Source organism: Takifugu rubripes, chromosome 2, assembly GCF_901000725.2.
Source record: "Takifugu rubripes chromosome 2, fTakRub1.2, whole genome shotgun sequence".
Taxonomy (NCBI): Eukaryota; Metazoa; Chordata; class Actinopteri; order Tetraodontiformes; family Tetraodontidae; genus Takifugu; species Takifugu rubripes.
Genome location: NC_042286.1, coordinates 7,491,075 through 7,518,956, shown reverse-complemented (window position 1 = coordinate 7,518,956; position 27,882 = coordinate 7,491,075). Strand labels below are relative to the sequence as shown.

General features: G+C 43.8%; 2 protein-coding genes across 2 annotated transcripts; one reads left to right on the top strand and one right to left on the bottom strand.

Moving 5' to 3' along the window:
- Positions 1-15,822: 15,822 nt before the first annotated feature.
- On the top strand, positions 15,823-16,675 carry dio3a (iodothyronine deiodinase 3a). The gene is given in 1 exon segment (NM_001136147.1): positions 15,823-16,675. A coding segment is annotated over 1 exon segment (789 nt). The 5' UTR covers positions 15,823-15,849; the 3' UTR covers positions 16,639-16,675.
- Positions 16,676-20,226: 3,551 nt separating this feature from the next.
- On the bottom strand, positions 20,227-27,229 carry dlk1 (delta like non-canonical Notch ligand 1). The gene is made up of 7 exons (XM_003962713.3): positions 27,055-27,229; positions 26,914-26,929; positions 26,556-26,635; positions 26,293-26,356; positions 25,790-25,920; positions 24,644-24,785; positions 20,227-22,070 (listed from the first exon to the last, which is right to left on the bottom strand). Exons 3-7 carry the CDS (start codon positions 26,626-26,628, stop codon positions 21,296-21,298), a joined length of 1,185 nt encoding a protein of 394 aa, XP_003962762.2. The 5' UTR covers positions 26,629-26,635; positions 26,914-26,929; positions 27,055-27,229; the 3' UTR covers positions 20,227-21,295.
- Between the last annotated feature and the right edge of the window lie 653 nt (positions 27,230-27,882).

Here is a 27,882-nt window from a genome sequence, read left to right as displayed (position 1 = left end):
CTGCATTGATCTCGTGGGGGCGCTGTTTCCCCACAGAGACTGCACCGGCAGACTGGACTGATGGAAGACGTGATCTGGGAGAGGGCAGATGAGGTAAGTGTAGGGGGGGCAGCCGCAGTCTAATGCCTCACAACAGCCCCAGCAGGGTAATCTAATCAACTAGTTTAGAGAGTCTTCTTGGCCTCTCCATCCCTCCTCAAACGAGAGGGGATCGTTTCTTCTTTTCAAGGGTTTTTCCGCGAACCACCGTCTTTAATTGGGCAGATTCGAAAAACAACCGCGACACTTGGCTTCCCCCTGCAGGAGGACAGGGTTGGGTGGGATGTGTGGCAGAATCTCGACACATTTCACGCTTGTTTTTGGAAGAAACAACACTTTGTAAAATGGGTTAGCGTATACCTGTATGCATTACTGTAGTCCTGTTTTAATGGGCGTGGGATCTCATGCACATAATGGCTTAAATGAAGCTAAGAACAAGAGATTTAAAACAAAGCACATCCACTTATTTTTTGAGAGGTTTAGTCCGAATAAATTGCACCAATAATTACTGTATTTGGTTTGAAGGATGAATGGCATTGTTTATGATATTTATTAAATCAGATAAAACATTATATATCCTTTAATTACAGATTAAATCCCAGGATCAGACGGGATCAGATGGTGTTTGCTGTGGACAGACAATGCTCTTACCTGCTTGTGACTGGTTTGAGGTGACATTTTTCTTTACAGATCAATTTTTTAAATTCTCTTTTAATTCTAAAACTAGGATAAAAACTTCCAGGATAAAAACTTAAGGTCAAACTATAATCCACTATTGGCAAATGCTTTGGCCCAGAATGTAAACATTAAAATAATTAAAAAGCAGCCTAAGGGACGTTTTTAAGACTGATATTCAATTAGATTATTTTAGTCTTTCTTTTTTTGAAAGTTATGAATTCATTTAAAATGACTTTCCTCATTTTTTATGGATTGTGATTATATTTATTTCTTCATTTATAGCATGTTTATTTTCTTTTCTGCATCACTGTCTTACCCTCTGATCAGTGCTAAATAACAAAAAAACTCACCTTTTAATTCAGACTAAATTAATTAATGATCTAGTTTTGTGTAAAATGAGAAACTTTTAGAAATATCTTAAACCTTTGCATCCAAACTATGAGGAAATTATTCATTTGAATTCAGTCAAATCTCCATATTTAATAGGAATTCTGTTAATATCTGTTCTTTTAATATCTAATATCCAAATATCTTATGGAAATAATGTTCATACCCACCAGACACATGCCCACTCTGTCCATGTGGACCGTCCCATCATTCTGATGCAAGATGACCTAAAATCTGCTCATGTTTAAACTGTCAGAAGATTCTGGTATTTGTGAAGTAGGTGAAAAGGTGTCTCTGGGTTCTCTGACAACAGATGCATCACTGAAGCCATATGGAAGATTCTACATTATCTCCAAATGGAGAAACAACCTTAGCAACAGTCCATGAACCCTACCAAACAGACATGGTGCGTTCGCTTGCCCCCGTTAAAGGCAGTTTTCATAACATCAAAGGATGCAGGACAAAACCCAAACCAGGCACAGGCTGACATTCCTTTTAATATTTAATTTATATGAGACTATTCTAAAACATTCTACAGTAAAATGAATGTGCATTAATACTTGATCCTAATTCCATGAATGTATAACTTCAATTGTTATCGTTTTTTTAAGGATTTCATTTTAGAATATAGTTAACAGGGTAATGAACATTTAAACAGCAAGCAAAACAAAATATCCAGGACAAACTACAGATTAAAGTACTTGAGATCAAGCTGAAGCATAAAAGTGATAATTCTAATATGTTATTTCTCTTTCTGACTTTAATCTGGATAGAAAGAACACTGAGCAGACGTGAATGCAATGACATCAAAACCTTAAGTACTTAAACGATATAAGAACAAAAGTCTTACCCACGTAACAATAATCCCTCCTTAAGAACTAGCTTAGCAGAAGTATTCAAATAATCAATTTTCTTTTTCCCCCGATATGAAGCAAGTTTGACCACATGACTCATTTTCTAATGACCTTCTGTATTAGCGGGGCACTGTGTCACAATCTAACATGATTGGTTCTAAGCCCAGTGACCTGAAGATTCAGCTCCATCTCAGTTACCTTGGTGATCGTACGAGTCATGAAGGCTGCCAACGTCTGACATAATCTACATGCCCAGTAAATCTGTCATTATTTACTGCATCATTTGTGCTGCGCTGTGCCTGAAATGGTTTTTAACTTATTTTGACTGGCTGCGATTCTTGGCTTTTATTGTGTTAAAGGTTAACTGGGAACAATAACATTACAGTCAGCTATGGGAATAATAATATATTTTTTTTTTAAATATTGTTTATGAAAAGGATGGATGAGCATTCAAAAAACTTGAAATTAAGCCACTGAACTTGTTTTCCTCTATCTGATGATTCCAGTTGGTCACCAGCAGACTTCACCTTCAATTTCATCCAGTTTCTCTTGTTGTCAAAATGACAATAAGGTCGCACGTCTGTGCCAAATTGCACATTCCCTGACCCCTCGTCTTTCCCATTTATCCCTGTGAGTGACACCCAGAGGTGAAATGAGTGCAGAGAAGTGTAGGGGGCCCTGGCATTGTGGTGGCTGAGCTTAGGTAGGATTTAAACACTACTGCTTAAGGGCTCTTAACCTTACTGACCCTTTTGGGACTATTACAAATCCTGTTGTGCCAGAGAATTACATTAAGCCCTTGCTTTGATTCCAGCCCTGGTGAGCACATGGACCGAAGCCTCTGCCGTAGGTCCTCCAGCATTCATCTGTGGTGCCAAGGGCGCACAGGTGGAATCACGCAGGTTGTGGACTCATGCTACACCGTGATTTCTTGTGGTGGGGGTAAATTATTTTCAAAGACTCATCAAATAGAATCACATGTTGGATTGAAACTTGGGTCACTGCTAAGTACTCCGCCTGGTTGCATGTCGTTCCCTCTGGCAGGTCAGCCGTTAAGACTCTGCCTGCCCAGTGATGCCCAATGGGCAGCTGGCATTTCCAGGAAAAGGAACTGGAGACGAGTCAGTACACCCTTATTTTTAGCTAAGCAACTACCTGCAAAGTAGCTGTGATCTTTTTTACATCACCTCAATAAGAAAGAAGTGATCACAGTGTTACACAGTGAGATTTATAAAATGAATAAACGAATAAAAAAGCATGCAGGGGCTAGCAAATTAGCTTGGATTAGACATGATAAACCCATTGTTGTCAAATGTGGGGACCAAATCTTTCTTACATTAATTATTGCAATATCAACAATTTTACCAAGAAGTGGTATCAGAAGTAGAGGCTTCAGTTTGTTGATATGGAAAATATTGCAGGAGGATGAAGGAATCTGCACCCCCCCCCCCCCCCAAAAAAAAACACAGAGCCCCGCTGAGCCAATTTGAGGCAATCTGTTGTCCATTCAAATGAAAGCCTTTGGCTTGTGTTGAAGACGTGGGAAAAGACTTTGTTTTAATTTCCACAGGCGCATCTGCATATTTTCCAAACTTAAAAAACTTAAAATCTACCCCTTTCCATCAATTCAATTTCAATTCAATTACAAAAATAAGTTGCCATTTTGCAGTTATGTACCTCCTCTAAAAGTAAGCACATTTTCACTGATTAGGTAGCGTAGCTTTACTGTGCCTTCTTTTAATCATTTCATTAACCGCGCGTCTGCCTGCGTGTAATTACAGCCTGTATAACCTGAAGAGAGCCTGAGTGACGTCGCTCACTGGCCTCAATAGCTCTACCACCATCTTGTTTTAGCAGTGTTGCTACATTAATGTTTTATCACTTCTATACATTTATGGATGTGCGAAAGAGAGTGGGAATTTTTTGAGCCGGACCACAATTACATTTATTTTTGGGCCAAAGCAGGCTCACGTTTGCACTGAACAATCCTCCAGCACATTCTGCAGCAAAGATTCGGCATCACAACGCTGCTTGGCCCCAAATCCCCTCTGTGTGGAAGGAAGAGAAGCCTAAAAACTGCCCACTAGCTATTGACTGAGATAATTGGTAGTTTGTGTAAAGAGTTTTGCACTTCAGAAATGTCTCTAACTTCTGGGACCTTGTCCATAACGCTTCCTTAGACAAAAGCTGCGGCCTGTAATGACCTTTTTAAGCATTGCTATCCCACAGCGATGACTCATGACGAACAAGTTTCTCAGTCAGAGGAATAAATACCCAAAAGAGTGAAAGGTCTAAAAATGAATTGGCTTCACAGCTCCCGCTCTGCTCAGTTGGTACCATCCAGCTTCTGTTATGGAGTCTAGACATCTATTCTCCGGAGGGCTGACCAGAGGGCCGCTTCTTGAATACTTCTCAAACGCAGCACAGTGCACCTCCTGCCATCAACAGCACTGAATAGAGCTGCCACAGTCAACCGGGCAGAATCTGGGTGTCACTGTCAGTCCCCCCTCTCCTCTGCCCATTGGACTGCATCACATGCCACCGCTTGTGACAGCCCAGGCAGAAGGAATGAGCCGTATCTGATGTGATGTTTTCTCCCACGCCTGCCTCTTGGACCGCAGCGAGTTTTCTTCTTCAAATGCTTTTATGCTGGTTAATACCAATTAGGTGTATAAGTACTGGAGTAAGCATGATGAATGACCCTGCAGATATACATTTATATACAGTATACTTGTACACACACGCATGTATTAATTGGACTTTTCATGTCTGGCTTTTTTGTTTTATATCTTATATGTAATTAAAACATTGATGGTGCTGATATGTAGATTTGCAAATTGAGGCTTCACACAGTCGTAGTAAAAGGGATATTTATGGGGACCCTACCATAGCTTCATTGCTCCCCAAATGTAGGTTTAACCACTGCACCGCCACAAACTCATGGGAACATATGATGAGAAGCAAAGCTACGGACGTCTCTGAGACATCGTTGTCTGAGATCGTAATTAACCTTCCTGGTTTTAGAAGTTGTATGTGAGAAGGACCCAAAAAAAAGGTCCCGATCGTGTATGCTGTGTTAAAGAGCTCGCGCAGCAGACTTTGGTGGTTATAGTCGAGCTCCGGTGAGTCACGGTCTGGTCATTCTTTGACTCTTCCAGTAAGAGTCCCAGGTCTCCGGTCTCTACTGGAAATGGATGACTTCTTCGTGATTGGAAGCTGAGACGTGACTAAGGCATGGCAAATCACTAAAGCTTTCTTATTTTCAAATTCGCCTCCAGTGTGTCCCGGTGAACTGCCATGATTCATAAAGCAGCTGAAAAACCCACATGCAACACGTGTCCAAGGACTCCCCCCCCCCCCCCCCCCCCCCCTCACAAATGACCACATGCATAAGGTGAAATAAGGAAAGCAACCACGGGCTACGCTCCAGCTCCCTACTGGTTATTTAGAGGGGAGGATTTCAGGCTGATGTTATAAAGACCTCCACCACCCCCCTCCCTTTTTTTTTTTTTTTAGTTTGAAAGCTGTTTTTGGTTAACAGACCCCCGTATTCTTCAGAGAGCCCCCATAGAAAGAGGGCCTCACTGCATAGCTGAAGGAAACTGAAGAGAGGAGGATGAGCTATACTACTCCGAAACCTTGGACATACTTGAGCACTTCCAGTCAACGCTGAGCTTTTCTCAGCACATGAATTTACAGTTCAATAAAGCAAAGCTAAATGATACGAGGGAGGCGTTTGGAGACACGCCGGTAAACAAACACGCTGCCCCTCACACATGCAGATCACGTCCCGTAGGACCCCAGCACATATGTTCTGCTTCTCATTATGCTATCTTACATGGTTCTCATTATGTTTAAGACGTCCTTCCTTGAGCCCTATGGACTTTATCCATTTGTGTGTCAACAGAATTACCACGGAGGAGACTTTCTGTCTTAGATGGGCGCTTGGTCTTTCTTTAGACTTTTGTTCTGCTGAAAGGCTCCACATGTGATCCTTCCCACAGGCCTCTTATGGTATCCATATGCTCACACAATACAGGCAGGAAAGTTCTGAACATGAAATAAATGCTTATTTCATATACCCAGATGAAACTGGACCATCTGTTTTCATGTTGAAGATTTGATACATTTTGTTCTCCCTCCTTCGTCTTCACAATAGACCGTGGTTAATTTCAAGGCAGCAAGTGTACGAGCCTGTCCTCGCCTGAACTTTCGGGTTGATGCACAGCTTAATCCAGCGCCGCTGCGAAGCTTCCCTCTCCTTCTCTCCATCTCCCTCTCCTCGGCGTTAGCTCGCTCTGCTCCGCCGCCTCCCGTCTGCTCACAGTATGTCGGCGCGTAAGATCTGAGATGCAGCCGTGTCGGGTTTGGACTCGCATCAGCTCCGAATATGTGAGAGGAATGTCGTTCGGAATGCACAGCGGAGGAAGTTGGGGCGAAGCTGCAGAGGGAACCGCGGAAGGATGTAGTCAAAGAGGTGCACGCACACGCTGACCCACACTAATGTTGCATAAACAGCAGAGGGAAGCTATCTGGTCACCTCGCCTGTAATGAAAAGTGCACCGATGACATGGATGTAAAAAGGGGCTTTATTTCCGTGGCAACTGGTGATACGGTCGGAGCAGGGAAACTGAAAATGCTGCATTGCGTCATAGAGTTACATCCCAGTCAGGTGCACGTCCATGGATGCATCTCTCAAATCCAAAATAAGGATGAACAACCTGCTCAAGATGTGAATACTGCATTTAAAAGTGTTACACTGGGGGCTCCCAGTTCAAATACACCACAGTTTCCGTCACCTGTCCTGAAAACATGTCCCATAATACGCCTTCGTTGTCCTGGTGTGGTTAGGAACAACCTTAAAATCACACTTCTCTTTTCAAAAGATCTACAATATAAACCGAAAGTTCAGCCTCAGTTGACTGGTTTTCACAATATCATCGGCGTTGCAAACACCTTCGCTTTGTTCCAGATGGCCGTCACCTGACAAGTGCAGCTCGAGGGTTCCAGAGTGATGCCCAACATCACAACAGTATCAGAACCACTGGCCATCGGGTCAAAGGGTTTAAGTGAGGGAGAGAGGCATGGGTTCCAAAGGTTTTAGGCCAAGTGAGAAAATGAGAATGAAAAATGGAATTCCTGGTTTGTTTAGTAACCTGGCATGTGATTGTTTCTTCTATTTTCTTCATGACACTAATGGGATACAGCTAAAGTGTTCCCATTGTTGTCACACGTATGACTAGCCCGGGGGGTGGTAGGGCCTGATCAGACACGTAAAGGCATTGTTGAAGCTAGCGATACCTGCCGATATGTGTGTGTGTGTGTGTGTGCGCGTGTGTGTGTGCGTGTGTGTGTCTGTAAATACTGGGTAAGCGAATAAATTGATCCTGGGCCCCACATCCTGAAGGGACTGTTTGAGGGTAAAGACTTTGGGTTTGGATTATGAGGTGGGTCATGCATTTTGTCTGAATGGCCTTACAAATATGGAAGTTCAAGCCTGAGTGTGCGTGACCTGTTCCCATGTAGAGGCTAACAACAACAACAACAATAATAGGTCAATGCGGATGTACAGAGCAGTCTATTGAGCTTGCATCTTGCTAGCTCTAACAGATTGGCTGGTACGTAGGCAGGTGTTTACTGTTAAAAAAAAGGATAAACTCTCACCTCCCCCACAAACACATTAAATATGGAACCTCAAATTGAAAGTAGACTTGTGCTGAGTCCTTATGTAAGAGCCTGACAGATTGTGATACTGCTGAAGGAGAAGTTTCTCAGTTGTGTGTAGGAGGCAGAGGGCACCAAAAAAACAGCTTTTACCAGACTAAAACTCATGTTTGGAAAGCTTTTTTTTTTTTAACCCCTAGCTCTTCTTCTCCTAAGACAAACTGCTGTTGGAGAGGTCAAGCTACAAAGAGAATTGGTCATATGCTTAATAATTTCTGGGAAGTAGTGAAGGTTAAAGTATGCAAGGATGGCGGGGCAGGTTTAAAAGCATTAAGTGCCATTAATCTTGCAAACAGTTGAACGTTCCTTTTTTGTTGTTGACCTTCCTCTTTGCTTTTACCATAAAGGAACGGGTAGGAAGAGTGCTTGGAAAAATTGTGAGGACGGTTGTGCAACTGAAGGCCACATGTGCCACCAGGCAAACAAGATAATCAAGTCATTATTAACGGGATAAGGGTTAAGATGCAATCATGAATTGATCATTTAAATTTTCTAGCTGCAAACATGTGCCATAGTAAAAACACTAAATAGTTCCCCTGAAAAAAAGCATTCAAGCCCGTAGTTTGACTGTTTCCAACTACAGTTTCAAACTGAAAACATATTTCTTCCATTTAAAGCCATTAAAACATCATTAAAGAACGTCTACGTTTGACTGATATACCGTCTCAACCAGGTTTCGCACTGCCAACATTATTCGACTGTAAAGAATATTTGAAATATCCAGGTGCCCTCAAACGTCAGGGACTTTGTCATCAGAGATAAGTGTGTGTGTGTGTGTGTGTTGGGGGGGGTGGCTGTTCATACACTTTCTATATTGCTTCGGTTTCATAAAAATGAACTGAGCTGAACTCTGCTCACTCTGAATTTATTCAGGAGGCGTTCAGTTCAGTTCTGTTGGCTACTGGACTTCTTGCCCTGCTGGAGGGTTCTCGGACTTGAGGATTTGAATCTATAGTGATTGAATCATACCTCTGGAATGCAAAGCTTTGTCAGGGCGATAAAGATGTGTTCCGAATTTGCTTTTGTTGTGTCTATTTGCATATGTTTTCTTAAGATGCAGAGTATGGGGCTCCTTTGGCCACCGTTCACAGGCCTAATTAAATGTGGATGGTGATACTTTCTTAAGAGGCCTGTGCTAATTTTCCATGGGTTTTGTCAGCACTTTTGGCTTACTCTCTTCCTGCCCACACAAGACTCTTTGCTAGTTTCTTTCTTAGTTATCTCAAAGTCTTGGCTAAACCTGGGTCCTCTCAACCTCCTTTTTATTGCCCTAGAGTCCTTATCCAAAACACCTTGCCCTTGCCTTACTGGCAGTTTACAGTTTTCACAGAACGTGTCCCAATGTTTCCCAGGGCCTTAAACCTTATTGCTCTCATCTAATTTATTTTGGATGAAGCGGCCCATCGATTCTTGAGGTTCACCTTGAAGTGAGCTGTAAAACCAACTAATATAGTAAATAGCAGATTTATTGTTTGTTAAACAGCATCTATATTCTTGAAAAATACTTTTGCAATCTTTTAGGTTTTTGTAATGTTTCTTCAATCTTTAAGGTTTTGTAATGTTTCTTGTTGAAGAAATAGTTTGCCTTTTTTAACTTTTTGTGTTTTATCTTGTTTTGGAAATTGTCACGTCGCATTTTCTCATTTAATCAGACTATAATCTCAAAATCCCGGTGCATTCAGGCTTCCCGCGCCTTTAAACCATCTCAACCATTCTGTTCAGCTGGATCCAAAAGCAAACGGGAACCCTTGACGCACTGGGCTTGAACATCACGCTCTGCAACCTGATGCTGGTCTGACTGAGAAGCCACGAACAGACCGCAGACTTATTGGCCAGTGGTTCAGTTTATTCAGGGCTGGCCTTTTATCTGCTGGATCATTTTTGCATGTGTTTTAAAGTCAGACTGTAGGTATTTTTGCATGGATGATGAATGTGTGTCATGGCGTGCAGGTAGCTCAGGGGTCGGTTCTGATGACAACAGAAATGACATTAAGCTCAAAGAATTTTAAAAGGAAAAAATGAGGTGAAACTTGGAGGTAAAATCTACCAACCAGCATTCAGCCAAGCTTAGTTTTTCTATCCTGCCTTCCTTTTAAGTCCTCACCCATGCCCCTCTTTGACTGCAGATTTCTCCTGATGCTCGGATTCCAAAATATGACACAAAGTGTCCTCAGAAAACCGGAACACCAAAAAAACCCACTAAATGAGGCGCACACCCTCTCCCTTTATGCCGCTCCTGGAGTTGTCACTATCTTTTGCCTCTTGTAGTTGCTCTAAGTTAATCTCTCCTTCCCTCTCGTGCTCTCTGCTCGGAAACGGGACCTGAAATGACCAGCACACGTTCCCACTGGGGGGCTCAGACTGATTCATGTGGGAGCAGCTTTGCATTTCTTGTCTCAGCAGATGAAAGGGGAAATAGAGTAAACTGATGGCAGAGACCAGGCTGCATTTCTGCTCCTTTGAAAGGGGGGTGTGTGATGCCAGGTCTCACTAGGGGGTCTCACAAAGCCAAGGCAATAATGAAGAGAAGAGGAGGTGTGTAGCGTGGACTTGTGAGAGAGAGAGAGAGAGCTGGGGGATATAAGGCAAACAAGGTAAACAAGCCGGAGGAAAACACGAGCAACGGTGGATCATGGCAAACGGTAATGCTCAACAAGTACTGTGGATTTTTTTTTTCTTTTTATACAATAGAGATAACACATTTTCTTTTAAGTGCCTCATAGCACATTCACCCAATTTATGATGGGTCACTGGACATCGACTTCAGTATGCTAGACCGAATAGAAGAGTCCAAATGTTTGAAAATATTTATGGTCTAGTACCACTTTAAAAGCCAAACCATTGTGCAGCCGCTGTTAAAACACTAAAATATTTGACAGGATCATATTTATCATCGTCAGTGGATAAATACCGTACATTTGATTTACAGTCTAATCTTTTATGTTCATCTTTTCTTAAATTTAAACAATTCTCTGTTGACTGTATATTCTGTTCAAGGCTGGTCTGATACAACTGATGCAGACTGGTATTGAGTTTTATTACAGACAGGTGGATTCAGTTTATACCCCCCCCCCCCCCCACACACACACACACACACACACACACGTCATATTAACATTTAAAATGATTGTGGGTTTTTTGTTGTCATGCATTCATTGCAGCAATAATTCACATCTGCAAGTCTGCAATTTTAATCCCTATTGACTGTCAGATTTAATTGCTCATTATTATTTGATGGTTTTATTTTCAGGCAATCTTTGAGCCCATTACTCAACGATTTATAAACCGCTCCAAAGCAAATCCGGCATTAATCATCTACATTTCAGGCTGTCAGTAAGTTAGCCTCCTCTGCCCCCGGCTTCCCTGAACAGCTCAGCCTTCAGTGTTTTGCTTCACCTTCCTGTCCAGCATCACAAATGCTGCCAGTTGATGTTAGTCCCACCGCTTTAGCGGTATCCTGCAGAGACATCTCAGGACAGAAAACACATCCTATTAAACACTGTTGAGTACACAAAAACCTTATGAGGACAAGAGTGCTTTGATTCTCCTCCTTGGGATTTAGCTTTAGGTAAACAAACACTGTAAACATCACATTAACCTTTAGTACCCCTCCAATATTTACACCAGAATTGCTAAATCTGGTGTGTTGTGGTGGGGGTTCACAAATGAAACAAGAGAGCTGCTGAGAGATGTTCCCACGCTGCTCTTTAAATAGTCTTATTGATATATCTCATGTATTGTGCCAGGATATCTTTAATTAACATTCATAGCACCACAGGACATTGAATTCAAACTTCTCCAGGGTGGACGAGCACCAACGAGCCTCAGAAATATCACGAAGGCAGCTGTGGATGCAGGTCCTTGCAGGGGGACATATGTGTGTCTGTGTGTCAAAGGTTTTCACACTCATCGTGTCTTGCCACCATCTGTCCCCAGTACTGGCATCAATGAGCATACAGACGGGCACTCACTAATAAGCTCAAACAGGCAGCAGTGGGGGGGGGGGGGTCCTGTGAGGACATTGGCTGACATGCTCACCATTATCATCACTCACTGAGTGCAAATAAGGCCAGAGACAACTGGAGATGCCAGCAGACCCCGAAGAAAATCTCTCTGAGATCTTGTTACTGTTTGGGGAAGGGGGGGAGGGGGGCGACTGGAAAGGAAAACATATTTAGAGAACTGCAGTGTGGGGGGGAAAGGGGTGGTGGAATCATGAGTAAGTGGCATGTTGCAAAGATTGGAATTTTTCAGGGCACTTTTGCCTCCGTTGTGTGTGTGTATGTGTGTGTGTGTGTGTGTGCGCGTGCATGCGTGTGTGTGTGTGTGAAAAAGGTTCAAACAGCAACAGCAGCAGAGGCAAAACCTAAAAGATGGAGGAGAAGAAACAGACTCGGCTCTGAGGACAAAATAAACTGCATGAAAATCCACCATCTGCAAACAATCTGATTCCACGCTGGAGGCTGTGCCATCAATCAAACACACACACACGTTTGTTCTAGTTGTCTCATAGCGAGAAAGTTCTGGGTTCACTTCCAGACTCTTTCTAAGGTGAGTTTACATGCTGTCCCCGTGCCTGTGAGGGTCCTCTCCAGGTAAACCAGTTTCCTCCTACCTCAGCTTGACCGGAGGCTAATTAAATGTGCGCTTGGCCAGTTTCCACTCATAAATACATTCAACATATATTCCTTAATCTGATGGCACAAATCTTCCTTAAATGGTGCAGTAACTTTAAAATAAACCACACATTTTGTCTCGCGGCCCAATTTTCCCATTCAGGCATGCACACTCCCAGTGCAGCACGCTCCCTGGTGTTCGCTCATGTGACCGCTGCACATTCCAGAATGAACCCACCATTTGGATGGATGGATGGATGGATGGATGGATGGATGGATGGATGGATGGATGGATGGATGGATGGATGGATGGATGGATGGATGGATGGATGGATGGATGGATGGATGGATGGATGGATGGTGCCCAAAGCTCCTAACATTGCCTTCAATGAAATTCATGCTTGCTCCTAACATCCACCCACCCCCCGGCGGTCTGCACCACCACGACAGACGCGCCCTCCTCCTCTGTTTCTCCTTGGCATCAGCTGTCTGACCTCTGTATACGTACATATTTCTAAATGGAGCTTGTCGTAACACATGATCTCATTCCGACTTGTCTTTGAATCAGCAGTCGATGAGATAGAAGCCACACACAGAGCTGGCGACGGCAGCTCATTCAAGTTGAGAGTGTTTTTCTCCTTTCAAATGGGGTCACAAAGGTGAAGCAGAGAAGAGGGAGGACACTATTTCTTGGCCTTGTTTCTATGCAGCGCGAGGAGAGAGCCGTCGAAGAACTGAATGTGAATGAAGCCGCGTTAACATTCATCATAAATCCGTTTTGTGGTTCCCCCTATGATATTTCATCCCTCGTGGTTTCTGGAAGAGCGCCACCTCAATAAGTAAGCAGCTGAAAAAGGACTGTTTTCCCAGAGCTGCCGTGTCCTCAGATGAACCCGCAGCCGCTGCCAGGATTCCAGTAAAGTTTAATGGAGGAGGAAATATTCAGGTTTGAAAACATCACAGAAGGAGACCCTCACCCCTTCTTATGCAAAGCATTTCTGTTTTCCTTCGGTTCGGATTGTAGAGCGTTAACGTTTCAGAGGAAGGAGGGGAGAGGATGGAGAGAGACTGCTTCAAAGTATCTGAAGGACAAAAGGATAACAAACTCATTAAAATGTCTCCCTCCAAAAAAAAAAAAAAAAAAAGCCAGAGAGAGGGTGGCAGAATGAGGACTGATGTGTCAGCTGGTGAACTCATCCTCCTGCCTCCGGATGTAAATGAGCTCACGACACAACAGCCACAACACGGCAGCGGGAATTTACCCCGGCCAAAGTCACACATTAGGACGCCGTTGGGCTGCACAGAGGGCTTTTTATCACACAGAAGCTGCAGTAATACACCTACTTATTAATGGAAATTGGTCCACTTTGGTGTGCACTCCATAAAAATCTGAGTGTACGGCAACTGAAACCAGGTTGCTTTCCAGCGAGGGCTTCAACACGTTTACACATGGCTTTTGCCACCAGCTATATTAAACACTATAGACACACCGTTCGACTCCAGGTCGTCTGCGATTAGGACTGAGTTAGCGTAACGTGTGCTCATCAGACCTGGGGTGTTTGTATTGAACGAGCACACCAGAGCAACTTTTTGATGCACGTGTCTATGTGGTGACTCCCTGCAGAGGGATGGACAGATGCAGGATGATCAGCAGCGGTACTAAGGGCTCCCTGTCTCTACACTGCAAAAAGACTGTATGCAATCATATTCTGTGTATTTTAGGATGAAGTAATCTGTTGATTTTGATCACAGAAACTGTATGAGATCCAACGGATTTTATTTTTGGACCTCTCTTGTTTCCATCCTGACCAAAAAGTTAAAACAAAAAAGACTTCAAAGTTGATAAAACCAGTTTATCAGCCTGCAGCAACTTGTGGTAGATTTGTTTTATCTCACCAGAATTTCAGCGCAATTGTATGAGGAGAGTTTAGCCACTGAGAATATCAATGTATCGTTAGCAATGATGAGACGCTGTAAACCTTTTGCTTCTGAAAAATTGATCAATACAGCTGTGGGCGAAGGGGGTTTTCTTGAGGATAAAAGGACGACCGCAAACCTTCTGAAATAATCCTTCAAAAGTGAACAACAATATCTAGGGAACTATATCATACTATATGACATAAAACTACCACCGATCTGTAAAAACAATGCTCCTGTACAATGTTTTATAGTGTGTTTGCTATGGCTGATGTCAGAAGTTGTTATTTATTATTCTGTACAGAGACAGTTCTGTAACCATGGAGATTATTTACTTTGCAGCAAATGTTCTGTGTAATCCCCAAATTGCCCAAGTTTCACAATACACCGCCACAACACTGCGGTTTCCTGCAAAAAAAATTCAACAATACACCTCCTCTAGCTTGATTTATCTGCTTCTGATATATTGTCGTTTCTATAATCATCATCTGCCTGCATGTCTTTGTGCTGCTGAAGCAAAAAGAATGCTGACGGCCTGAATACAGTAGGAGCTGCTATCATCCAGTTTCTTGCCTTCAGCTCTTTTCCCTGTTGCGTACACGCGCCTTGTAAAGTCTTCCTTGTTTCCGTGGGTGGATGGATTCTCACCGATGTTGTCCTTCGGCTCCCTGGTGAGCTCTGCGCTTTCGAAAGGGTTTTCAAAAGTGTCTTGCAGTCACCAAAGCTCGATATTTCTCAAAGGTTTTGCTGCCTGTGGAATGTTCTGGTACCTTCAAGTCAGAGCAGGTGGCTGAGAAAGATCCACAACTACAGTGGGAAAGGTGTCGAACAAAGAGAATCACTGTGATCAATATTAACTAGGCTATTCTTCTGCAGCTCTTTTCTACTCATTTCTTACCTTTTGGAACTCTTGTGGTCACATTTCAACATCACAGAGACGACCGGCTGGGGAGCACAGCAGCAGAAATAACCAATCAGGCATTATTTATGCAGCAATGTTGCATTCGGAATGGCAACGGAGTGGCATCGAACAACAAGCTTTGTCCTTAGATGACACCGTTTTCTCAAGAAAATGATTCATTTGACTTTGCCCAAAACACTTTTGTCCCCTTTTACTTGTACATGCAAGAAATGGATTTAGAAAAGAAAAAAAATTGTAGTCCTTAACAAAGTTCTTCCTGTTTCAGGATACCTCCTGGAAATTGATGATTTCTCAACTGTTGCCCAACTTTATATCGCTGTGATGACACTTTACCCTCCCCCCCAGCCATCAAAAAAGAAAGAAAAGGCAACAGTATTCAAACAAATGTCCACCTGACATGCGCTTCTGGGCGTTCAGGTGAACGATGTCAGATGTTTTGGGGACTGTAACAGGTCCAGGCAGGATAAAGAAGCAGACTTATTTTGGGCCGCACCCTCTCCTGCACTCTTGGCTTTTTTGGCCGGGACTCAAAACTGCGAAGTTGACAGAAGGTAATCCCCGCCATGTGAGGCCTCGGCCCCCGTTTGGAGGCGGGGTGTGATTCATTCAGATCTGCCGTTGGTATAAAAGAAAAGGGAGTCGCCAGTAACCCAACTTCAACCCACAGGAATCGTGGCGCAGCGCAGGACCACCTGGGTGGTTATCTAAGCTGATGATGAATACAATTAAATCTATTAAAAATGCTTTAGTCTTTTTCGTCCTGCTGCCCCGTTTCCTGGTGGCAGCGGTCATGTTTTGGCTGCTTGACTTTCTATGCATAAGGAAAAGGGTCTTTTTCAGGATGAAGGAGCAGGAGGACGATGCCGTCGATCCTCCACTGTGCATATCGGATTCCAATCGCCTGTTCACCGTGGAGTCCCTGAAAGCGGTGTGGCACGGCCACAAACTGGACTTTCTGAAAGCAGCGCATCTCGGACAGGGAGCGCCCAACACCGAAGTTGTCCAGCTGGAGGATCAGAGGCGCAGCCGCATCCTTGACTACGCGAAGGACAAGAGACCGCTCATCCTCAACTTTGGCAGCTGCACCTGACCGCCGTTCATGGCGCGTCTGAAGGCTTTCCAGGGGGTCGTGGAGCAGAACGCAGACATAGCAGACTCTGTAGTTGTGTATATTGAGGAAGCGCATCCTTCCGACGGCTGGGTGAGCACCGACGCGCCCTATCAGATCCCCAAACACCGGTGTCTGGCGGACCGGCTCGGCGCGGCGCAGCTGATGCGCCTGGAGGTGCCCGGCTGCCTGATCGTTGTGGACAGCATGGAAAACTCCTCCAACGTCGCGTACGGAGCATATTTCGACAGACTTTATATATTACAAGAGGGGAAGATAGTTTACCAGGGGGGCAGAGGACCGGAGGGGTACCGGATTACAGAGCTCAGAGACTGGCTGGTCGAATACAGAGAAAGCCTGAAATCGTCCAATGATTTAGTCATTCATTTGTAGACAAATCGTTACATTTTAGAGCTGCTGTGACTGGAAATGCTGCCGGCTGTCCAACTGGGATTTATTCAGAATCAAATGTTCAAGTGTATTTATTTTTCTTTATGGTTGCATCAGTGAAGTAGAAACTATTGGCTCCTCTATGTCTTTAGAATATAATTGCCGGAACCACCTGCCGAAAGGTCATTTTGTACCAACCTTGTTTGTCTGTGAAGAAATGTATTTTGTGTTTTGATATATTTTTTCTTTCCTTTAAACGCGCCTGGTTCCGAAACGTTCGCGTCTCTCTGGTCCTCAGTATTTCTATGAGGTTCGGTCTTTAAACGGAGCAGATCCAGCAGACCGACACTGATGTTCCGATACTGCAGATCAGGGTGGACGCGTCGCGCCCCGAATGGTTCTAACCGCTGTTGTTTTATGGATTTTCTTTCGTAATAAAATGTCGATTCATTGATGACCCGTTTGATTGAGATCCAACTCGCCTTGGATTATGAAGGAATTTTTCCCATAAGAAAACAACGATGTATTTTAAAAAAAACCACAACAACAAAATAGAAAAAGAAAACCGGAAAATGTAAAGCACGTCCAGAAAAAACTTATTCTTAAGGTCAAGACATTTATTTTTGAAAGGCAGTCTCGGATTTACATGAAAAATCAAGAGTCATCAGAGAGAAATATCTAGTCAGGGATTTAGAACCTCGACGAACGTTAAAAGTAGGTCCGGAGTTTATAAAAGCCGAAAAAAGCCACGTTTTGTGCCCCTTCTAAAGCCACTAACCTCTCACAATCAAATGAGGATAATCACGCTTGATCCTATTAATGGTGAAAGATACATCCATCTATAAGGGACTAAACACACAAACGTTGTCAAGGCTTAGACACTGATACCAGAGCCGAAGCTTCAGCTGGGCCACTCTGCAAGACAATCTGTCTTCTGCTTCTGTTGCATTCTGTCCTCCTCAGAAATGCTGCTTTTGCGTGGCGCAGCCCTGCGGTCCGAATTTCAACACAATCATCGGTGCAAAGAGGGACAGGAGGGAGGTGAAGCCTTGCAGTCTTAGGGAAATCCCTGAAGGGTCACAACACAATGCAAACACAGGAGGGAACTTAGTTCTGGCGACCCATAAACACACGGCAACACTGGCAACAACACGGGGCTTTTGGAGGCCCGGTGTGGTGTAAATATCAGTGATCTCTGGGTTCATCATCAGACAGATCGGAGAACATTTATGGACTTTCACTCAATCTCCAAACCCTCAAAATAACAAAGCCAACCCTCAGACTGCAAGGATAGCACAGCACAGATTAAAATCTGACTCCATTTTGGATTTAAAACTCTTTTGTCCCCTTTCACGCGCCCTTGTGAGTCAAGACCATCAACCCCGGTTGAACTGAGATCTACGAAAAACAAAAACAAGACAGAAGAACACGATGCTGCTCTGTAGCAGCTCATCTGGAATGCATTTCACGCACAAACACGTACGGTAAATGAAATATAACTTGAAGTGTATCCTGCGAGGACCCCTGAAAGGAACCCTCTTGGAATTCCTCGACTCTGGTCTGGATTCTTTCCATGTGTGAGTTTCCATGGGAGTCGGGCTCCATCCGTCAGAGACGACAGGCAGGCGGGAACAAAGGGTTAAGGGTCTCGGGCTGGTGGTTTACGTGTGCTGCTCTGTGTTGCTTTTATGATCCGGGGGGAGTGCTGCAGATCTCCTGAGGTGATTTTTTTCCCCCTTCTTCTTCTGTGGTACACTATAAGGTGAGGGCCCCTCGGTCCCTGGGGTCATAACTCCACATGTGAATGGCTGGTAGTGAGGAGCCGGGGCCCCACACAAAAAGGTCTCTGTTGAACCTTTGTTCCTGCTTGTTTAACTCCTGACCATTTGTCCATACTTTAAACAGTTTTTATAATCCTTTTCCCAGACATGTTTTCCACAGATTGATAGAGAACTAAAGGTGCTGTTATGCTCTTAACTTTTATTGGGATTTTTTACAGCCTGGGGTGCAGCACTGATGAAGGACCTGACGGAATTTGCTGCAGAAAGACGCGTTGGAGTAGGCAGCTGAGGAGAATTTTCAAATGCTTTAACTGATATGGTTTTACTTTTCAGGGACAGAACAACTCCTGGACCTTCAGCGATGAGCGAGTAGGTAAATACTGGAAGAAAATGCAGCAAAGGTGTTGACTCAGAATCTGAGCTACAAAGTGGAAAATAATGTCTTCTGCAGCCTCGCTCATAACTTGATAAACTTGATGTTTAGAAAATCACAACCTGCTTACACAATATTACCTCACGCATTCTAGCTTTTCTTCCACCCCAAACAGATATTGTGGTAATATTAAGGATATTGCATACGTAGATAACTTACAATATTTTCAGATATGAGAGAGGAGAAAACACCACCTCAGCCTGGATTTGGACCTGTGATCAGCATCCCACTGTTTCCTTTTCGATGGTTGACACCTAGCGGTCACATCTTGGTACTACAGATTTTTATTTTTCAGTTCCTTTTAACAAAAAATGACAAATATTCAATTTATTATTTAATAAGTAAAGAGGTGCTATACCATCTAGATGGTCCATTCTTTTAAATAAAAGAATGTCTAATCAAGAAGACCAGAATATACAGAATCATTTTCTTGTTGAAAAATCCCCCAATTGGGGTAACAGCATCACTGTCAAATCCGACCCTCTAAGGACTGAATCACCGGTAACTGATGGAGCTGCCACGGTAATGGATGTGCAGCTCAAATGTAACACAAAGGAACCCTGAGAGGCAAAGATGTTGAATATTCTTTAATGGCAGGATCAGTCACCTGAGCTCAACCTTGACAAAATGACACACTGAAAAACACTGAAGCCAGAAAGAGCCACAGTTGACAACTGGGGATGCTGTCTGCGACGAAGACCCCTCCAAAATATCCAGCAAAATCCTTTGTCCTGAATGACATTCGCTCAGTGCTTCAGAAATATCAGAGAAACATGGCCTGCTTGACCTGATGTCCTTGTGCTCTTCCACCGTTGTCCTGTTGGTAGATTTTATCTAATCTGACATCTTCATCATTCCTTTTACACCTCCATCAGGGATGACAGAAATGGTGACTAAGTTTCCCGACAGGCCCCATACGCCAACTACTGTTACTGTAATTTCCAGGGACACCGAGACAAGCGAATGCAGCCTGTCTACATTTGCACCGATTTGTATTATATTTACTCAAAGAAAGCAATTAAACATAAATATGAATAATTGAAACATCTGAGTGAGTTTCCTCTATTCAGTTGCATCATTTTAGATAGTTTTCTGGATGAAGCTGATTAGTTTAGAAAACAGACATTTTCTATATCGTGATGTTGCGGCCTTTGGCCACAAGATGGAGACAAATACTAGCTGAACTAGCCGGTGGAGGGCTCTTGACAGAGACCTTCGGCAGTTACTGAAACTTTGCCAGAGGGTAAAAATGTCTGCAGCATCAGCAGAGGAGGTTTTTCACTATATATACGGACCAAGATGAATGGGCCCAAACACTATCTTGGTACCTGCTCTTGTCCTTAGATGCCTGGGGTGTCAGTTACCAACAGCTCAGTGAGTCCGGATCATATAATTTATTCAAAATAACAAGCATGAAAATACAACAACAAATACACACTTACAGCAATTGCTCTTTCTGTAGAATTGTCACGTAGTCTATCATAATAATAAAAATATGAATCATAACAAATCATTCCTCTGCATAACAAAACAGATGCAGAGCATGAACTGAAGAGGCAACCAGAGGAATTAATTTCCCTAATATGCAGAATAGAGGTCCATATTTCTAACCGACTGTTGCGTTTGAAAGGATGTGTGGATGTGCCATGCAGACTTAGAAAAACTCTGAAAATATCCAACATTGGTAATACATTAGAAATATATAGACACTAATGAGGGTAAAACCACAAAAAAGTGTTGAAGGAACGACAAAGTTAATGACAATAGAGAAAACTGGACAACTTTTAAATCAACACTGTTCAGCAATACTTGAATTTAAAAAGCAGAAATTAACCAAGACATAATTACAAAAAAATCAACATCACAAACTACACAAACCTTATCTGTTTATCATCCATGATATGTAGGGCTGCAAAGCACTTTAAACATTTAAAAAATACTTCAAATTCCAGCGCCCACGTCCAGATATTCTGATTACTTCATGCGTTATTTATTCTCACCGAATGATGTCATCAAATCTTACACACTGGTCCTTTGACAGTGATTAGTGGTTAGAGATTATCAGTTTAATGCAGTAGAATGCAAAGCTTGCTTACAATTTTTTTTAGTAAGAGCCTCATTTTCCTGGTACGTTACACCCAAAGTTTTACGCGCTTGTAGAAGCTGACTGTAACTGTAATAAAATACAACATTTTCACATGTTTACTTGCCATTGTTTGGTTGAAGTTTTTTTTTTTTTTAACGACATTCATTTTAAATACATTTAAAGCACAGCGTCACACGTGTCCACGTCATCAGATAATGGAGACGTACAGATAGATTCCAGGTTAGTCCGTTATGTAAAGACAGCTGTCCCACAGTCTGAGTGGTTGCTTTAAGCTGTCTTTAAACATTCAAACTGAGCTCCTCTAAGAGCGGGAGACGAGGAAATGCAGCCATGTTGTAATCAGATGGAGGTATAGTGTCTCCCAAAGCTGGTGAGTCTAATCTTTTCTGGCAGAATGATGTTTACAGAGTGCTCCGGCTCCTCCAGGGTCACGCCTCCTGCCTCACTCAGTAGGTGTTCCCTTTGTTGGCGAACAAGCCTGCTGTATTTAACGTTAGCCAGCCATGTCTCACAGCGGCCGAAGAACACAATGCCGGTGGTTCCCAGGATAACTAAGCATGTAATTAGAGCCAGCATACCGAAGCAAACCAGCTGACCGTGGGTGACGAGGATGCCGCGGGAGTGGACCGTCTCCTTTAGGGTGATCTTAAGCAGGTCTCTCTCAGGAGGTCTGAGAAGCTTGTGGAAGGTGTGAGCGGGGAGGGAGTAATGCTGCGGGGTCAGTGCGAACACTCCGTGATCCACTGGCCTGGAGATGACCTTTGCTCTCTGCTGCACAGCACACGTGGGCCCTTTGAACCACTTGGGGCAGATGCAACGGAAGGTCCCGTCAGGCTGGCCAACGCACGTGCCCCTGTTGCTGCACGGCGTTCCAGCACAGGGCGAGAGGCTGGCGGTGTCGTTGCACGTGAAACCGGTGAATCCGCGCTGACAGGTGCATGCGAAGGCCAGGCCGCGGCTCGTGCAGTTCCCGCCGTTGAGGCAGGGGTTCGGCTGACAGCTGTCGACCAACATCTCACAAAAGTCTCCAGAAAATCCAGGGGGACACAAGCAGGAAGAGTAAGCTGAGGGGCCGTCGCCGTCTATGCATGTGCCTCCGTTCTGACAAGGAGAGCTGGAGGACAGAGAGACGGGTGGTAAACAAAGAGCAGCACTGATAACGTTTGCTGTACGGTGCAATATTTAATCCTGTGATTATAAAGCCGCGGTTCATGAGGCGGCTTTGTTTGCTCAGCAAACTGGGCTGGGCTGCTCACGGTTGCTGAGCATTGCTGGGAGGAAAAAATAATATAAATCGGTCCACAGCAATCCTTCAGCTGGGGTTAGCAAGCAAACACAAGATTTATTCTCTACATAAACCAGACAGCATGGACGGTGGAATCCACTAGGATCGTTTCATTGATTTCAAAATCAGTGCTTTGACTTTTCAACTACACAGGTTCATAGTCGTGCAGTCCAATCACACATGTGCGTTATATAGAAAACCGCTCCTCAATATTTCTCTGGGTTCTACATGCAAAGCAATGATCCAGTAAATCATGTTTCTCTATCTGCGCTGCTTGATGTCTTTTATTTCTCAAAAAAAAAAAAAACCTAAAAACTACGAATGAAATGAAGCTTCAATGGTGCATCATTGAATTCCTTCACCTCTGCAATTCGAGGCACATTCAAAACCAGATAACCGAGATAAACCTGATCAATATTTCAATTGTGTAATTACCGTACACAAATCTCTGACATCCCTGGCAAGAGATAAGTTTAATAATAGCTGCCAGACACTTTACATACATCGCTACTGTCTAGAAGAGCGGAATAATGACACTTTATGCAGACTTCTGTTTTAATTGGCAAGTTTTAAAAGAAGAATTCCCCTGACAAGGAAGTGAAGTTCCTCTTGGTCTCATTTTAATATTACAACGGTTTTTGCCTCCCAGTGGAGGAGTAGAGCTGTCAATTCACTGGCATTGAGCAGCAGTATTGGATTTTCGGTCCATGTGCATCAATAACAAGTCCGGCTGAGGGAGAATGAGCACCATGGTGGTCATTGTGTGTCTGTGTGTAGGGGCTGCAGAGGCAGCAGGAGGATGTCTCCTCAGGATCAGCCATGACTGTAATCCAGCTCTGGGAACGGCTGACGTTGAGGTGATCTGCAAAGCTTGGCTGATCTTGAAACTTCCTAGAAAGGGAACTTCAAGAGTCGTGTAAGGGGAGGTGTGTCCTACAAATGACCTGAATACCTGGCCGACGCATATATAATTAATGACGCATCCCAGGAATAGCTGCAATCACAGATAATGATGGCACGTGCGGCTGATTAATTGCCACATTGATTGGACAAACTGCGCCGGCGTCTGATGTGTTAGGGACACAAAGAACGTCTTCCTGTCCTACTGAGCTGTGGCCCCGAGAGGACGGGACGGCAGAATGGAGATGACGCAAGCTCCTGATCCTGTAGATCACCGACATGCTGGGCGATATTAATGTGCTGAAGTTTGAAATTCGGGAAGCAGCCTGTTGTGTCAAAAACACATTTTGATTTAAATTCTAAGCAGAGTCACACTTTGGCTTAATGGATCTGCTGTTGTTGTGACCCAGGAGAGGCTTTGCACTTAATTTCGGAGGAAAACTTCTTGAGTCCCAGCCACAGACAGCCATGAACAGATTATAAAATACTTCATAAGAAGTTTAACCTTTTTACACAAGCTTTGGTATCATCATAGGGATTCTGGGATGTGCCCCCCCATGAACACATATTTACAGTGATGGATTTCTGCGGTCTATTATGTCAAAAGATGAGCTGGTCATACATATTAAAGCAGAAGCATTCTCATTTATCTTTTTGATGACATTAATCCTCACGCCGCGTGTTGCTGGAATAGCTTACATATCAGGCCAACATCTTTCCTGACTGTCTGACCCCACACTTCATCATAGTCTCACTCCTGGCTTACCAGCAGGAAAGCAGGACGTTTTTCATTGACAAGCACCCCTGCGATGTCCCTTGCCTTAGTTAGCGTTGCTTAACCTTTTCAATATTTGATGGCTTGGGAGTGAACATCGGCTTCTCAGCTGCGACTTTGGCTCTTTATATCAGTCACAGTCTAACACAGCACGCCACTGAACAAGATACGGCCACGTGGACAAGGACAAAAATGCCATTTCTCCTGTAGCGAGGCAACGTGGCACATGGCAGGTGGACCCCGAAGAACTGGCGAAGCGATCAGCATTTGAATGTCTTGATTTCCTTCACAGCAGAGACCCAACGCTGGAGTGGAATATATGAATATCAGAGCTGTATTTGCCAGACAACAACAGAAAACTGCTTTACAGCCATCTAGAAGTGTTGGTGTAGGTTCTCAACACCTTTGGGGTACATCCAATAATCACGCAGATGCTTTTTGGGGGGAAGGGGGGTGTCATTGTCATCACATTTTCAATCAGATGGTAAAATGGGTGAGAAATCAGCACCTTTCCATCATAACACTGCCTGCAAATGTGTCTGTCAAAAACCACACCGCACCAGTCTCACCGTGCGCTAATGAATAAAGAACACTCAATCCAATTTCTTCTCAACAGCCACGGAGTTCCTATTGACTGCCTCCGGTCGACAGAGAATGGCAGCGCTCCCTGTATTGATCATTGATGCTAATGATAAAACAGAGGAGATGACAGCACAGAAGCTGTTACCTGTTTGAGAAGCAGAGTCCTGGCTTCAGCTGGCAATGTTGCCCCACGTAGCCCCGAGGACAGATGCACATGTACCCGCCCTGTCCGGTCTCGATGCAGGTGGCGTTGCCTGCACAGGGCTTAGACGAGCACAGCCGTGTATCTGTTGTGAAGCAGGAAAGGAAACATTTTCCAAAAGGGTTTTAGTGGCCATGTGTTCTCCCGCCTCCTCCTTTCATGTTTCTGTGCCTATTTTCTCCCCCTGCCTCCGTTTCCACATTCTCGCTCGTGTTCACACCACAGCATCTTGTCACCGAGAACAAAACTGTGAACTCGGCGTGCACAGGAAAGCAGCTCGTCTAGAAGAAGGACGCGGTGCAAGTCTTCACGCGGAGGTCAACACGAAAGCACAAACAGGTTTTGTTTGATGGGACACAGCAGCTTGTTGTTTTTTGTTTTTTTAAAAAATGGATAAGGTCTATGTAAAGACGCAGCTAACATCTTCTTTGATGCTCAGGATATGAAATTTGTTAGAAAATACACACACATTCACACTATGACACTGTACTGTATGTACTGATCACAGAATAATGGTTAATTATTTGCGTATTATGATGGGCAATTAAATTTGAAGTACAACATTTCAATGAATCATCTCTGGGGAGAAAAATGTGTTATTTTGCAGACAAATGACCAATTAACCACCAATTAGCCACCAAGTGACTGTACATTGCAGTTCCCCAATGTGACCTCTAGGGGCAGACAGAGGAACGTTAGCAGACGTGCTTTGACTGTTGGATGATTCTGAAGCGTTAGTCAGCCTGTTCTTGTTCAATTCGGGTTAAAATCTTTATTGAAATACAGGCACGAGTGCCTGTCGGTTAATGATAGCACGTTGCATGAACATTCAAAAAGACTCGAATATGGGAAAAGTTCCATATTCAGATTTAATTTTGCCCAGTAGATGCTGCCAAATCTGACACATCAGACCTTTGAATGGAAAAAGATGGATAGATAGATAGATAGATAGATAGATAGATAGATAGATAGATAGATAGATAGATAGATAGATAGATAGATAGATAGATAGGCCTGTTGATTTAGACTCCTGGGGGGGGGGTTATTATGCAGACTCCGGCCCATGAGTGGGAGTTTAATGAGGCTGACCTTGATCGCACAGGCTGCCCACCCATCCCTCCTCGCAGACACACTGCCATGCCTTCTCACATTTGCCATGCAGGCAGCCGGGGAAGGGCACGCACTGGTCACAGTTCTCTCCTTGCCACCCCGGTTTACACCTAAAAGGGAAAGAAAATGGAACATTCCTGAACTATTAATAAACCACCAACAGTGCAGTACTGCTCACGCCTGCATAATGTCTGCCCGGTTCGTTTGGCTCCTTTTAATCCAGCTCCAGCAAACTGGATAATTTCCTTAAAAGTAAAAATAAAGGACAACAGCAATCCCTTCTCCTTAGTGAATCTAGCAGCAATAATATTTGTAAAGTGGGCCAGGATCGTCTCTTAAAAGCTTTGGGCCGTCTTTGGCTGGATTACCATTCAATTTCTTTCTAGTGAGTCACATCAGTCTATGGACACAACGTTGCGTAATCCCGCAGGGGAGAGACGCGGCCACCATTTAGGAAAAGGAATCACAGATGGTTTGGGTACCTGCACTTGCCAGGCTTCTCACAAAACCCATTTTCTATGTTGCACTCGGCGCTGCATTCCCAGCCTTTGAGACAGAAAGAAAAAGCGCGTTTGCCTCCAAAATATATCCGTAAAAAAGAGACACAAGTGTATTTTAAACACTTAGAGCGATTAAATATTTATATGTTATACTTTTTTTTTTTGCATGCGCGAAGATTCGACTTTGTGGAAGTCAAATCTCTTTGTCTGGTGAGCTCTCCAGATTGGTGAAATTGTCAAATTACCTTTGGCGATGCCTGTCGCGAACAGAATTAAGACCACCGCTGTGAGATGCATCGTAATTCGTAAAAGACACATGTCCCTCCTGCAAAACAGAGCGGAGGAGACGCCAAATTTCTCTTTGTATGAGGAGAGAAAGAACAACACGCGATCGTGTATCTGTTCTGGTGATGTTCTGGTGCTCAAAAGTTCAATCGAGATAAAGAAAATCAACATCAAATGGAATTTTTAAACAAATTAGCGGGATGACGCGAATATGTCATGCTGTTTTGATGTTAATGATGAGGGTGAGAATCGTGGTGGAATTGTGAGTATTGCTGGAATAATCTCTCCGTCTTTTCCGTCTCTTGGTGATTGACGCACCTGAAGCCAGACGCGTCTGTTCCAAGCGGTATCCATTACGCACAGGCGGAAAGAAGAGAGACGCGTTTCACTTCAAAATCAACACATTTCCCGACAAATGTAACAACTTAAACGAGCTCCCCCCGGTGTGAACGCACTCACCTATGTCGCCCTGATGCCCCAATTCCAGGAGGTCATATTTGACAGGACAAATCCAAGCTCCGAGCCTCTGGGAGTGACACTACAGGTGCACAGAGGGTCGGAAGCTGGTGAAGACTGGAGGTACGGATGGGACTGCTGCATCGTGCCTCGTCCCGGCGCAATACGCTCCTCCCTCCTGAAAGAGAGTATTATCATGTGCTCATCAGCCTGACCCCCCAGGAGAGAGCCAAAGCCATAAACCAATAGAAAAACTGATGTTGATATTACTGAATACACAACAGAGCCTATAGACTTGTTTTTCATGATCAGAATTCTTAAACAGGAAAAAAACTGATGTTAATTTGGCACCTAAAGGATGGAGATGAGCTTCTTTGCTTAAAGTAAGAGCTGTACAAAATCTGCTTCTTCAGTAGTTTAGGTCTGCACTCAAATCTATAAAGCATAAAGTAAACCATTTTTCAAATAAATCTTTACAATCTATAAGGTGCTCTACATGTGCATTTGCCAATGATAAAGTTACAACTGCACAGGATTTAGCTTTATCGCTCCTGCCAGAGAGAAAACAGAGACCAATCGCAGCTCTTAACTTATATTACATCTTTGATTCGCTATTCTGGGGAGAATAAGACTACAGGCAACAGATGCAGGTGTTTGCTCTCTAAACTGTAGCTGGTCCACTTTCAAAAGGCTTCATTCATAACCATCACTTAAAATGGAGATCACAAACAGGAACACACCAGATGCTGAAAATGCAGCCAGCAGGAGTAAGGACAGCTAGGGCGGGCATCCATCCATCCATCCATCCATCCATCCATCCATCCATCCATC

Coding starts and splice junctions, on each gene's coding strand:
- dlk1 (XM_003962713.3), bottom strand. CDS start 26,628: ATGTGTCTTTTACGAATTACGATGCATCTCACAGCGGTGGTCTTAATT. Junction 24,786..25,789: donor GGGCAGCCTGTGCGATCAAG/GTCAGCCTCATT, acceptor GCTTCACAACAG/ATACACGGCTGTGCTCGTCT. Junction 22,071..24,643: donor GGACTCTGCTTCTCAAACAG/GTAACAGCTTCT, acceptor TCTGTCCTCCAG/CTCTCCTTGTCAGAACGGAG.